Source organism: Neoarius graeffei, chromosome 2 (assembly GCF_027579695.1).
Source record: "Neoarius graeffei isolate fNeoGra1 chromosome 2, fNeoGra1.pri, whole genome shotgun sequence".
Classification (NCBI taxonomy): domain Eukaryota; kingdom Metazoa; phylum Chordata; class Actinopteri; order Siluriformes; family Ariidae; genus Neoarius; species Neoarius graeffei.
Genome location: NC_083570.1, coordinates 97,848,492 through 97,862,880, shown reverse-complemented (window position 1 = coordinate 97,862,880; position 14,389 = coordinate 97,848,492). Strand labels below are relative to the sequence as shown.

At 40.3% G+C, this 14,389-nt stretch overlaps 1 protein-coding gene across 1 annotated transcript in view; it reads left to right on the top strand.

Annotated features, from left to right (window-relative positions):
* trappc11 (trafficking protein particle complex subunit 11) overlaps nt 1-12,374 on the top strand; it is a 151,990-nt gene extending 139,616 nt beyond the window's left edge. Inside the window, exon 30 of the mRNA XM_060915249.1 lies at nt 11,914-12,374. Coding sequence (XP_060771232.1) covers nt 11,914-11,955 — 42 coding nt within the window. The 3' untranslated portion in view covers nt 11,956-12,374. The remainder of the gene's footprint in view (nt 1-11,913) is intronic.
* Nucleotides 12,375-14,389: the final 2,015 nt, after the last annotated feature.

Genomic DNA, 14,389 nt, shown 5'->3' with positions numbered 1-14,389 from the left:
AAATTGATTTCAAAAGATAGAGCAAAGAAAAACTCAGTCAGCATGAAATAACCTGGAAAATGAATGAGGGTCATTTTTGACCCATGTTGTGCATTAGAAGGGGTGTGCATATGTTAATAAATAAAAATTTGTAGTCATTGGCAAATTGCTGTGATGTAAAAGGAATAAAACACTTCAGGATATGCAGTTATAGGATATTAATTAACTTTGAGTCGGTAAATGTAGCTCTGCATCCCACCACACTGTTGACTGGGTGTCCCGTCCCCCAAATAGGGGCCTTTCAATGATGTCGCGCATTTTTGTTCATCACACAGCGTCCGCCATATTGCCAGGCAAACGAATAAACATAGCCGCGACAGATAATAATGAAAATAGAGGCAACTGCAGTCAGTGCAATTTCTCTGAAACAATTAAGAATTTAGATTATACCAGCAGATCGCGTTGCATCCAAAAGCTGAAACATGCAGGAATCACAGATCCATATAATTTACCCACAAATGTATTTATTTATTCTGCCCACTGCTGTGTGCGTGTGTGCGCGCACATTCACTGCTTCAGGTGGGTTAAATGCAGAGGAGGAATTTTGCTGTGCTTGAGTGGACATGTGACAAAAATAAAGGCTGCTTCTTAATTTGCCCACAAATATATTTATTCCGCTTAGTGTATGGCAAACCAGCTACCGGATTTGTGACCCTACGACATCCTGAACTATTTAGTATTTGGGGCTTCGAAATACACTGGAGATGCTAAAGGCATACAAAAGTACAAATACCGACCAATATTTTGAGGCAGGTTTTGTGCCGGAATGTTATGGGAAATTCCCAATAAAGAAAAATACTTTATTATTCAAGATTGCTTTATTGTCTTTGTGTAAGAAACACAACAGAATTAAATGCAGTGCTTTGCAAAACGGTCTTCAGATAAAGATTCAAGATTTATAAACATGAAAGATGTACAGACATAAGGGTTTACACATTTACAGACATATAGGCAAAATTTATAAGCATGAAAGATTTACGAATGTACAGACATTCACACAACGTACAGTGGTGCTTGAAAGTTTGTGAACCCTTTAGAATTTTCTATATTTCTGCATAAATATGACCCAAAACATCATCAGATTTTCACACACACAGATAAAGAGAACCCAGTTAAACAAATGAGACAAAAATATTCTACTTGGTCATTTATTTATTGAGGAAAATGATCCAATATTACATATCTGTGAGTGGCAAAAGTATGTGAACCTTTGCTTTCAGTATCTGGTGTGACCCCCTTGTGCAGCAATAACTGCAAATAAACGTTTGCGGTAACTGTTGATCAGTCCTGCACACCGGCTTGGAGGAATTTTAGCCCGTTCCTCCGTACAGAACAGCTTCAGCTCTGGGATGTTGGTGGGTTTCCTCACATGAACTGCTCGCTTCTGGTCCTTCCACATCATTTCCATTGGATTAAAGGTCAGGACTTTGACTTGGCCATTCCAAAACATTAAAGGAGATACACAGAACCTTTATTTTTAAATAAGTTTGAGTGGATAGTATCTCCATCCTTGACTCTTGTATGCTGCATAATTGGGAATAAAATATATATATATATTTTTTTTGAGAGTTAAAATCAACTGCAAAGTTGGCATTCGAGCTGCCCTGCTGAGCCAGCCAGCCCTGAGTGAGTGACGTCACAGCGGTGACTGGTTTTAAGGCCAAGGCCTTTGACAGCTATAGACCAAAGCCAGACTCGGCAGGCGAAAGTGGTTGCAACGGCCTCTTCGTTTGGATTTATTGGAGATTCTTTGGATTCCTCAGATAGTAATGCATGTGACTGTGATAGTCCTGAAATTGGAGTGTGTGTACATGCTACTGCTATGGACCCTTTTCACGTGACGTCACGACAAACGCGGCCGCCATTTTGGACATGTACTACCAGTAGTTTACCACAGCCAGCATTGAGGAACGGCAGCAAAGAAAGTGTTTATTTTCAGCAAGACTTCCATCATGCCACTATATTGTTGTGCACCTGGATGTAGTAACCATCAACAAACAAGGCAAGGGTTATCATTTTATCGGATCCCGGTAGATGCTGACCGACGGAGAAGATGGATAGCGGCCATTAACAGGAAAGATTGGCAGCCCTCGGCATACCAGCGCTTGTGCAGTGACCACTTTGTTGGAGGTAAGATGAATAAAATTAGCCAGAAAAGGCATTACATTGCTGTTAACATTCTGTGGCGGCGAGTGTGTAACCAAATAGGCTAAAATAACCCATTGTAACCTCTTTGTTCTTCTGTAGTAGCTATTAGCTAACGACATTAGCTGGCGTTGTGTTCCTTTGCTGTTGGTAGACTGTAGGACAGATCAGAGGCAGTGTCCTACAAACAGCGCTTAATTTGAGGGGGAGCAAGCCGGAGCGCGCTCCGGAACCTCGGGCGTTGGCTCCGGCAGCTATTTACACTGGATCCGGTGATCCGACACCTCTTTTGACTATGTAACAAAAAAAAACAAATAATTAAATAAAAAAATGCAAGTTTATTTAGTGTTAATGTCTGATTTTGATATCTGTCTTGTTGGTGATTTCTCTCATGAAACAACATCCACAAAATATCTGCAGATGAACTTAATTTGCAGTGTTATTACAAAACATGCCCAGAAGCGCAGCGCCGCGCCCCCCTCCACCCCTCTTTTTTTCCGCACCGGAGCCGCTCATCCTCTGCGCTCCAGGACCTCCCACTTTACAAATTAAGCACTGCCTACAAATAAGTGTTCAAACAAGAGTTTTCAGATCAGTACCTGTGTATGGCGATGGGTTTTTAACGACATAGGTATACAGATCATGTGGGCCGAAGTCAGGTAAAGACGAGGGCTTCGTGTACTTCCGTACGTCAGTGAACAATCCAGGCGGAAGCAGATAAACGTCGCTCTCTAAGCCTGCTAACCTCAATTTTTGCAAATACCTCTCCCTCTGCTCGCCCTGTAAATGCCCTACGTTGCTGGATAGCGAAGGCGTTTTCTGCATCTCGCTCCTTTTTCTTGTATGTTCTCCGTTTGTCGCCTTCCTCGCATTCAAACCAATTCGAGCCGAAGTCCGCTACATGTCCAGAATGGTGGTCGCGTTTACGAAGGTCACGTGACTGAAAAGGGTCTATACATGTAGAACCATATCAGTTCGAACCATCGGAAAGTGAATCCGATAGTAACACGTCGGCCACGGAGGCCCCCACCTTACGAAATAAAGTCGGAGAACAAAACTGTCGAGAGAATTGGATGGAATTGAACTGACAGTCTCATGTGACTCTCATTAAAACAGGATGGGTGTTATAACTTATGTACATGTGTGCATTTTCACTGATAAAATGTAAAAGGCTGATTAAATAATCAGATGAACTGAGACAATCACATTCTGAAGCAAATTAAATAATCTTATACCGGTAACTTTTAAACACACAATACATGTTGCATGGATTAATCTAAATGCAGGTAAATGACGACTGTTGTTGTGATGTAACCAAATGAGAGTCGTGTCTTACCCGTCTGCGTTCTCGCTTCTTGAAGGCCGATCTTGTGGCTGATTTGTTTTGAAACAATATGACTTTCAGTTCTTCGTTCATTCGCTTCTTCCATGTTAGGGCAAGATATTGCTGCTGAGGTAAGCATATCCAGCGGAGAAATCTGACGACTGATCCACTCATTCTCCATTTTCTCCATACTGAGTACTCTGCCATTACTGCTCGGCTCACTCTCTGGGAGAACTGGTGCAACTGAACTTGCTTTCCTTTTCTTGTAGTTTTCTTTTCCTTTAATTGTTGGTACTGCACCCTCTTTCAATATGGGCTTATAGCCAGCGCTCCTCAACAGATCAGAGGTTTCGTACGAGTCTTCAGTAAAATGTGCAGAGCAGAGGAGAGACGCGTCCAAATCTTTGCAGTTTGAACATTCTTGGGCCATGAATGCAACATTCAGCCACCTTCTGTTGTGTTGCTGCACCGGCCAGCAACACATCTCCATGGCATGGCGATAAATTAGCTCAAAATGGAAGATCGAAGTTGCAGTTAGCTCTGTGTTTTAGTATAGCAAAAATGGTGAGCAGACCGACAGCCTTACCATGGTAACATCACAGATGTCAAGGTCATTCACTCAGACCACTACCGATATGAATCATTTTAATCGTAAAAATTACTATATTAGATTTATTGTTAACGCTTAAACCTATTCCTATGCCATTCTTGAGGTCTCAAGGCGTTTATAAACAAAGTGAGGCCATGGTTCTGCGTATCTCCTTTAACTTTATTCTTCTTTAACAGAGGTGGAAAAAGTACTGAATAATTGTAATTAAGTAAAAGTATCTTTACTTTGCTTAAATTCTACTCAGGTAAAAGTACCCATCTAAAAATCTACTCGAGTAAAAGTAAAAAAGTACTCAATTTAAAATGTACTTTGAGTAAAAGTTACTTTGTTACTTTCAATTATTTGATGTAAAAAAAGAAAGGACAAGTCATAAATCAAATTGTTTTTAATGAACTATTAGTCCACATAATAACCTTTCAGGCAGTATAATGTATAAAGCTTTGTTTGGACTACCCCATAAAACATTTTCAAGTACAAGTGGCATAACTTGTAAATTCTATCATCCATTTTTTTTCTTTACTGACAAATGCCTGCTATTTTTATGCATACTTTATATAAATAAATAAATAAATTTTATATATATATATATATATATATATATATATATATATATATATATATATATATATATAGTGTGTGTGTGTGTGTGTGTGTATATATATATATATATATATATATATATATATATATATATATATATATATATATATATATATGAGTGATTCCACGCTTATGGGTACTGAAATGGGGACATGAACTTATTTTTAAAAATTCACCTAAAACCATTTCTTTTTTTTTTTACCATCAGGTCACAAAACATGTAATCTTTAATGAATGATATGTTAAAAGATAACTTTAATTTTCTGAGATGTAATAAAAACATATTTATATGCCAAAGTCAGAACGTAACAGAAGTGTTGTGGACATATATATTCTCAATTTTAACAATGTAGAATTACTTTTTGAAACATAGGAAGGTGATGTTTTAGCAAATATAATGAATAAACATGTGTAGTAGAATAAACATACACATTCTTTCAATAAGATTAGCATGGTATATAGCTAGATTGTAATTAATTTGTAACAGACGCGAGATGGACAATCGTAACAGAAGTAATGGAACAGACATCATTTTGGAACTCATAGGCTTGACTTTGGCATATAAATATGTTTTTATTACATCTCAGAAAATTAAAGTTATCTTTTAACATATCATTCATTAAAGATTACATGTTTTGTGACCTGATGGTAAAAAAAGAAATGGTTTTAGGTGAGTAAGTTCATGTCCCCATTTCAGTACCCATAAGCGTGGAATCACTCTTTTTTATATATATATATATATATATATATATATATATATATATATATATATATATATATATATATATATAATAAAATGTGTATATGTGTATATACACAGAGTCTACCTGTAATGTGCAATTTTTCCAAGCCTCTCAATAAGGCAATTTTTCTATACTTTTTCACGGTAGATAATGCAAATAGCCCTCTGTATTTAATCCTTCATTTGTCTAATTTGTATTTCAGTTTTATTTATCTGTTTGACATTTTCTTGCTACTGTAACATGTGAATTTCCCCGATGTGGGATGAATAAAGTGAATCTAATCTATTAAAGCCACTAAAGCAGACTTAGTAAATGACACATATGAAACGTAAACCAGCCAAACTCAGTGTCCAGGGCTCTCACGATTTAAAGACAGCTAAGCGATTCCTTAATAACACTGTGCTCTTACTTATATAGAAAATATAATTGACAAATTAACTGCATAATGTTTACAACCTGTCGAGAGGTAATGTGCAAACTATTTTGAGACCACCCCATAAAACATTTTTAAGCAAAGTGCCAAATTCTGAATTGTATGGTCCAACTCAAACACCACAATAAAAAAAAGAAAATAAAACCAAACTCAAAGTATCCAAGACAGTGAAAATGTTTTGATGGCCCATCAGTGACCTCCCAAAGCTCTAGTCTAGGCTACAGCTAACAACCTAGGAGCTAGTCTATACATGAATTAGGATTTTTTCATAAGAGACCAATTGCAACTAAAACCATGCACTCGTATTATTTCTGACTGTCGTTCTGATAAAACAAATTTGTAAACGTGAGGTGATTCATTTCATTTAGGCTACTTCACTTGAAACGTTAGTGATCAGTATGGATGCTAGGCGGCCAAAAGAATTGATAATGAAGGCACGTTTTACTTAACAGTGGAAGGTTTTAACCAAACAATAAATATACACAGGTAAATGCACACATCTACTTACCACCACATGCTTCCGCATATTTGATGTGGAAGTTTTGTAGACTGATAGCTCTGTACGGTGGGGCAGGCACATTTTGCACTGCATTATTATGTTATTGCCTCATTTGCGTTTGAATGCAAAGTACTGGCTGAGATACGGCCAAGGATTTCCCTCGCTGTCCGGCACATCTGTTCCACGGGAATTCTCTTCTTGGCAATCCTCAACCTCCTTCATGACCTCTATCTCTTGCTCGGCTACCTCTGCATAGGGTATTAGGCAGAAAAAGAAATTTACCAGTCAAAAATAATATTTTATATAATCCTGATAAGCGCCGCAGGTGCGAAGACGAGCGCCGCAGGCGCGAAGTCCCTCTAGGGGGGTCTGGGGGCATGCCCCCCCAGAAAATTTTTGAAATTTAGACTTCATTTCCTGCATTCTAGGACATTTTCAGGGTGAAATGGCGTGTAATTTTTGATCAGAAATATTGCATATTTTTACTTTGTATTTTTTTCAGTTTCACTCCTGAATGTATCAGATGTATGTATGGTGTTTGATTTGGTAACAAAAGTGAAAAGAAAATAAACAACAATGAATTGTATATAATCTTTTGATCTAGTTACAATATTTAATAAAAAAAAAAAAAACCAACAGTATTCTATTTTACCATACCCCAATGAACCCCCCTTGTTAATCAATGTATCACACATACCTTTTCTGTCTTTTTGTGGAAAAACGAATCAGTTTTTGTCACATTCAATTTGGGGCGTTTGTTGGGATTCATCTTGATCCAGAAGAGTGAGTCAGCAAAAAAAAATGCGGTTCTCCCGCCAAGAAAGAGGAAACTACAACGCAGGGTGTTTGGCAATTTTCGACCAATCAGAATTCGCGATTTATTCAGTCCGCATGTTACAAGATTCAGTGCGGGCCAAAATGGCGGAAACGATGAAATATTCTGATTTTTCATTTCAAGTTTTCAGTATTTTTCGTATTAAACTGTGTTTCTTACGATTTGTAAATGATGGCGGAACCACACACGGACTGGCCATCGGGAGTAGCGGGAGTTTTCCCAGTGGGCCGGTGGTTCAGCGTGGGCCAGCGGAGAAAAAAAACAAAAAAAAAACAGTTGCGCGCTGGCCTTTAATATGATAAGCAATGTTAACAGTTTCTTTAACAAACTGTTAACATTGCTTATCATATTAAAGGCCAGCGCGCAACTGTAATAAGCAATGTTAACAGTTTGTTAAAGAAACTGTTAACATTGCTTATCATATTAAAGGCCAGCGCGCAACTGTTTTTTTTGTTTTTTTTTTCTCCGCCGGCCCACGCTGAACCACCAGCCCACCGGGAAAACTCCCGCTACTCCCGATGGCCAGTCCGTGTGTGGGCGGAACATAACTGGATTTATCGGATGACATGTGGGAGTATTCATGTGCGAAAATTTTCGGCATTATCGTCCGTTTCAGTATCCGTCTGTGTGTATACTTGCCCGTTGAAATCGGCAATCGCCCGTCAAATTTACGGGTGGACGGGTCTCTGCCTAATACCTTACCTCTGCACCAGCCATCATCCAACAATACATGTAGGCTAATATGGATATTCCGCGCGCACCTGCGCCAGTTTCCTTTCAGTTCAGGCCAATTGGTTTTATTTTTTCCCCGCATTTAATTTTTTTACTCAGTAACGGGTGGTTTTTGATTGTAGCGCAGTAAAATACTTGGTTCAAAATGTACTTGAGTAAAAGTAAAATTACCCATTTCAAAAACTACTTAAATTACAAATTACACAAAAAATCTACTTAATTGCAGTAACGTGAGTAAATGTAATTCATTACTTTCCACCTCTGTTCTTTAACCATTCTTTGATAGAACGACTTGTGTGCTTAGGGTCGTTGTCTTGCTGCATGACCCACCTTCTCTTGAGATTCAGTTCATGGACAGATGTCCTGGCATTTTCCTTTAGAATTTGCTGGTATAATTCAGAATTCATTGTTCCATCAATGATGGCAAGCCGTCCTGGCCCAGATGCAGCAAAACAGGCCCAAACCATGATCCTACCACCACCATGTTTCACAGATGGGATAAGGTTCTTATGCTGGAATGCAGCGTTTTCCTTTCTCCAAACATAATGCTTCTCATTTAAACCAAAAAGTTCTATTTTGGTCTCATCTGTCCACAATACATGTTTCCAGTAGCCTTCTGGCTTGTCCACGTGATCTTTAGCAAACTGCAAACGAGCAGCAATGTTCTTTTTGGAGAGCAGTGGCTTTCTCCGTGCAACCCTGCCATGCACACCATTGTTGTTCAGTGTTCTCCTGATGGTGGACTCATGAACATTAACATTAGCCAATGTGAGAGAGGCCTTCAGTTGCTTAGAAGTTACCCTGGGGTCCTTTGTGACCTCGCCGACTATTACACACCTTGCTCTTGGAGTGATCTTTGTTGGTCGACCACTCCTGGGGAGGGTAACAATGGTCTTGAATTTCCTCCATTTGTACACAATCTGTCTGACTGTGGATTGGTGGAGTCCAAACTCTTTAGAGATGGTTTTGTAACCTTTTCCAGCCTGATGAACATCAACAACGCTTTTTCTGAGGTCCTCAGAAATCTCCTTTGTTCATGCCATGATACACTTCCACAAACATGTGTTGTGAAGATCAGACTTTGATAGATCCCTGTTCTTTAAATAAAACAGGGTGCCCACTCACACCTGATTGTCATCCCACTGAATGAAACCACCTGACTCTAATTTCACCTTCAAATTAACTGCTAATCCTAGAGGTTCACATACTTTTGCCACTCACAGATATGTAATATTGGATCATTTTCCTCAATAAATAAATGACCAAGTTTTATATTTTATCTCATTTGTTTAACTGGGTTCTCTTTATCTACTTTTCGGACTTGTGTGAAAATCTGATGATGTTTTAGGTCATATTTATGCAGAAATATAGAAAATTCTAAAGGGTTCACAAACTTTCAAGCACCACTGTATGCTTGAGGAAAGTGAAACTGAGCACTTGTGAAGAATATTGCACTTGGTAATAGATCAGTGGATAAATAACCAGAATATAAATATTGCACAAAATGTGGTTTGGTATGTTATTGATTGTAGTGTGTGTATGACTTCAGAGCAGAGTTCACTGTGGTGAAAATTTGGGATCGAAACGGTTTTTGAATCTTGTGGTGTGTGGAGACTCAAGGTCAAACTCTGTAACATTTGCCTAAGGGCAAACATTCAAACAGCAAGGTAAGCTCAAACGAGCACTAATAATTAATAATAATAATAATAATAATAATAATGTGTTGACCGGCAAAACAAACCTCGCTCGGCAGCACTCATGCTATACCCGTATGTTGATAATGGTAATATTTCTCAATCATCAGCTGTCAGGTTATAGTCTTATGAAAATCCATGACCTTGAGTTTGACATTTCAGAGTCATTGAAGGTCAAAGATCATGGTGCCAAATGAAAGCCTATTTGGCACGTCCTATAAGTTGATAATGGTAAATATTGAACATCAACGGTTTTCAAGTTACAGCTCTCTAAAAATCCGTGACCTTGAGTTTGACCTTTCAGGGTAACTCAAGGTCAAAGATCATGGTGTCAAATGAAAGGCCATATGGGAGTTCCTATATGCTTATAATAGTAAACATCTGTCTGTCGGCAACCGTTTTTGAGTTATTATGGAAAATGTTATTTTGACCGAAAGGTTGCGCTTTCCGGTGACCTTGACCTGATTTACCCCCAAAATGTAATCGGGTAATCAACGGACCATTGCCCACCAACCCTGAAAATTTGAAGTCAATCGGTGCAACCGTCTAGACGCTAGATTATTAACAGATATATATATATATATATATATATATAATACACACACACACACACAAACAAGGTCAAAGGTCATGGTGCCAAATGAAAGCCCATGTAGGACTTCCTATATGATGATGATAAACATCTTTCTATTTCCAACCATGTTCGAGTATGTAATGGAAAATATGCGAATTTTATCAATGATCTTAACTCCCCACCCCCCAACATTTGACCCCCAGTTGCTAAGAAAACTGAGAGATACCCCATCATGTAGCATATCAATGGAAGCAGAATTGAAAGATGAACATTTTGGAATTGGTACAATTGGAACAATTTGGAATATGATGGAAAAAATTGACCTTTTTGGTGACCTTGACCTTAACTGGATGACCCTCAAAATGTTGGCGATTCTATTTGAGACCAATGCCCTTCTATCCTGTAAGTTTCATGAAGATTGGTCCAGCTGTTTTCCCGTAATGCTGCTAACAAAAATAACAAACGCAGAAACCCCACTGAAAACAATACCTCACCCCCCTTGGTGTACTCCGTCCCGGGTGAGGTAATAAAAAACAAGCCAGGGACTAGATCTAGCGTATTTTATGATGTTTAGACTAGTCTACATCATCAGTACATAAACGTGTGGGGAAGCCATGGCTTAATGGTTTGAGAAGCAGCTTTGGAACCAAAAGGTCACTGGTTTGATTCCTTGGACCAGCAGGAAAGACTGAAGTGCCCTTGAGCAAGGCACCTAACCCCCAACTGCCCCCCAGGCTGCTCTGGGTACGTTGTACGTCGCTCTGGATAAGAGCGTTTGCAAAATGCCTGTAACATAACATGCTGCTAGTCTCGCCAAGCATTAGGTCTAAAAATATATAGCGTCCAAAAAAATGTATCGTGACCATGGAACCTGTTAAAAGCTTTACTTTGGAGATCAAAGTTCTGTCCATGCTATGCCAACTTATGGACTTGTTGAGTGTTAATTTGAGTACGCCGAAGCTAGCTCTAGATCTTTGAGCTTTTTATAACTAAATGGATTGAGCTAGAAAAAGTGTTAGAAATAACAGGTATACACAGCTTTCACACTAACCTGATATAAAACGTTCTCCACACACACGGGAATGTTTGTCTTCCCGCTTAACTGCAGCTTGCCATTTTTCTCGTCTTTCTGGGTTTGCCAGAAAGCATTGAAAAGTTAAACCAGGCTTCTCTCCACGTCTGTTATTACATCCAAAAGCACTACAGGTCTCTGGTGTTGTTCTTTTACAGGGAACTTCAAGTTTATTTGTAGATGTTTACTGAATTGGGTTTACAATCACTCGTGTACACTTGTGCTGGTCACTGGCACAAACAAAGCTCGCCTGGCAACATGGCCGTGTAAACAAAATTGCAGTTATGATGTCATGTCATGCGAAGGGCCCCAATTGGGACGCCGCATCAGCTGTATGTCCACAGAAGGAAAAATGAAAAACTTTTCAAAGAAAAGAACACCGTACCTACTATGAAACATGGAGGAGGCTTGGTTATGATTTAGGGCTGCTTTGCTGTGGCACGGGCGCCTCAAATCTGTGCAGGGCACAATGAAATCTCAATACTGCCAAGGCCCCATAAACAAATCTGCAGTTACCATGATGTCATGTGAAGGGTCCCTGTACCAGCAAGTGTTTTACTCTTTTCTGCAACCGTTCAGTTTTTAATATTTAACCTTCTTTTCTTGATTGCAGCCTCAGGGAAGAAATGGAGACGCTTCTATTGCAGCTGCCTGAGAAATTTGCTGGTGAAGCTTCTAATTTGAAAGAAACCCTTGAAGCCAGACCCTTGAGAGAAAGCAAATGTTTGTTTGACTGTGCTGAAGAGGGACCTGCCACTTTTCATGATTCTTCCCAGAGTATTTGTCCTCCATGGCAGGATGAAGACTGACGTTCCCTTTCTCTGAGGCTCTGATGCAGTCTGGAAATCCAATATGTGGTTAGTGTAATAATGTAATGCATGCATCCAGTGAAGTGTACATCATGCCTTGATTGCTTTTGTGTGTGTGTATGGTTTTGTTTTGCTTTTTTTGTTTTATTTCAATGTATGCATTAAAAAGTGTTAATTACTCTTGGTGAATCTTGTGACTAAATGTTTACTAATGTAAATCCAAAATATGGTCATAAAATAAACAATTATTCCTGGCACTGGAGAATTTGGTGTCCTGAAAGATTGAATTGAAGTACCTTTATTCTGTGACCTGTGTCTCTTCTCCAAGAGTCGTTGACCAGATTGAAGAATACGGAGCGAGAAATCGGAGCTTATTCCTGAATACAGACTCTTTCCACATCCTCCAGGGTCCTAAAGGCTGTCCATTAGAGCCTTGTCTGCAGGTTTTCAGTGGGGTTTAGGTTAGGGGACTGGCATGGCCATGTCAAAAGCTTGTTTCTGTGGTCACTCAACAGTTTTGTGTGACTTTGGATCTATTTTGCATACAACAATGACCTATGTTAAAGGTATTGACTGCAAAGTCATCTGAAATAATTTTTATTTTTTTGTGCCTGGCATTTTCCTGTGTCTTGCAAGAACAATATCATGCAGACGAGATGTGATCATTGAGGGTCACTTTTCTCCATTTTGGGACCGTTTTCCTACCTCTTGAGCTAAACAGTATGGCCCTACCAAAACAGCTGAACGTGAGGTTATAGCTGTCCGTCGGTATTCGATGATGACGAGGTCCTCCTCTTCATTGTTTTCTTTGCCTTCCCAAGTCTTGCTGCTGTTGGGGTGGTTGCCATCTCTCATGCGCCCTTTCATAAGAGAGAAGCCAGATTCTGGACTGGCAGATCCTGGGACAACGATGACGGGCGAAAGGACCAGGTGCGGGAGTAAAGGGAAGGAATTGCTGAAGGTGTCGCTGGGCCCGTTTGTCCTCCCTCAGCCTGGTCCGTTCTTCCTCAAGATGAAGGGGGGCGAGAACATGGCCTGCACAAAGGACTTTTTATTGATGGTGGTGATGAGGGTGTGCAGTCCTCGTCTGCACCGCTTCATGGCAAGCAAGGGAGCAGGACAACCAGGGCTGACGGGAGGGGCTGCATCTCTGATGATTGTTCCCAGGAGGATGGAGGTACGTGCCTGCATTGGCCACAGGAATCGCCAGAGCGTTTGGACCACCTGGCTTTCAACTTGTGTTGACCCTTCCACCAGTGACTTCCAGGAATTGCCCCCTTGCAGCCGTTGAGGTCGCAGGACTGGGAAAACATGGCAGACTCTGCTCTCCTGCCAGAGGAAAAGAAAAGGAAAATATGAATATTGTCAGCTAGAAAACACTCCAGAAAAGTGATGGAAAACAAGACCAACTGACTGCTGGAATCGACTGAAGGATGAAAAAGGTGCGAAATCTGATGAATTTGCAGTGCTCGTCTTGGATTGGTGAGTCTGAGTGTTGCGTTATACACCTAATGTTTTGATCTTACAGAGAAAGAAACGAGAACACAAAAGCAGTAACAGAGAAAAGATATATTCATTTTTTTTTTATGAATCTATTCGCGAATGACAACCACAAATTACATCCCTGCGAATCAAACCTCTCCGAGGTCGATGCAGAGTCACGATGTTTTCTGCACGTTGACATCTTGGTGTGACGCAGTTCCATAGTTATGCCAATTAGTTAAAGCTCCTTGAGTTAGCCCTTTCGAATTCGGAGTCCTGCGACCTCAACGGCTGCAAGGGGGCGATTCCTGGAAGTCGCTGGTGGAAGGGTGAACACAAGTTGAAAGCCAGGTGGTCTAAACGCTCTGGCGATTCCTGTGGCCAATGCAGGCATGTACCCCCATCCTCCTGGGAACCATCATCAGAGGTGCAGCCCCCTGTCAGCCCTGGTTGTCCTGCTCCCTTGCTTGCCGCGAAGCGGTACAGATGAGGACTGCACACCCTCATCACCACCGTCAACAAAAAGTCCTTTGTGCAGGCCATGTGTCCCCCCCCCCCCCCCCCCCCCCCCATTTTTAGGAAGAATGGACCAGGCTGAGGGAGGAGAAACAGGCCCAGCGACACCTTCGGCAATTTCTTCCCTTTGCTTCCGTGCCTGGTCCTTTCACCAGTCATCGTTGTCCTTTTGATTAAAAGTCGGCCAAATATGCCCTACGGTGGTCACATGATATTGCTGCTTGCTTCGGCAAGCTCCAGAATCCTAAAATATGGGACATGTTTTATCTCACCAAAATGTTT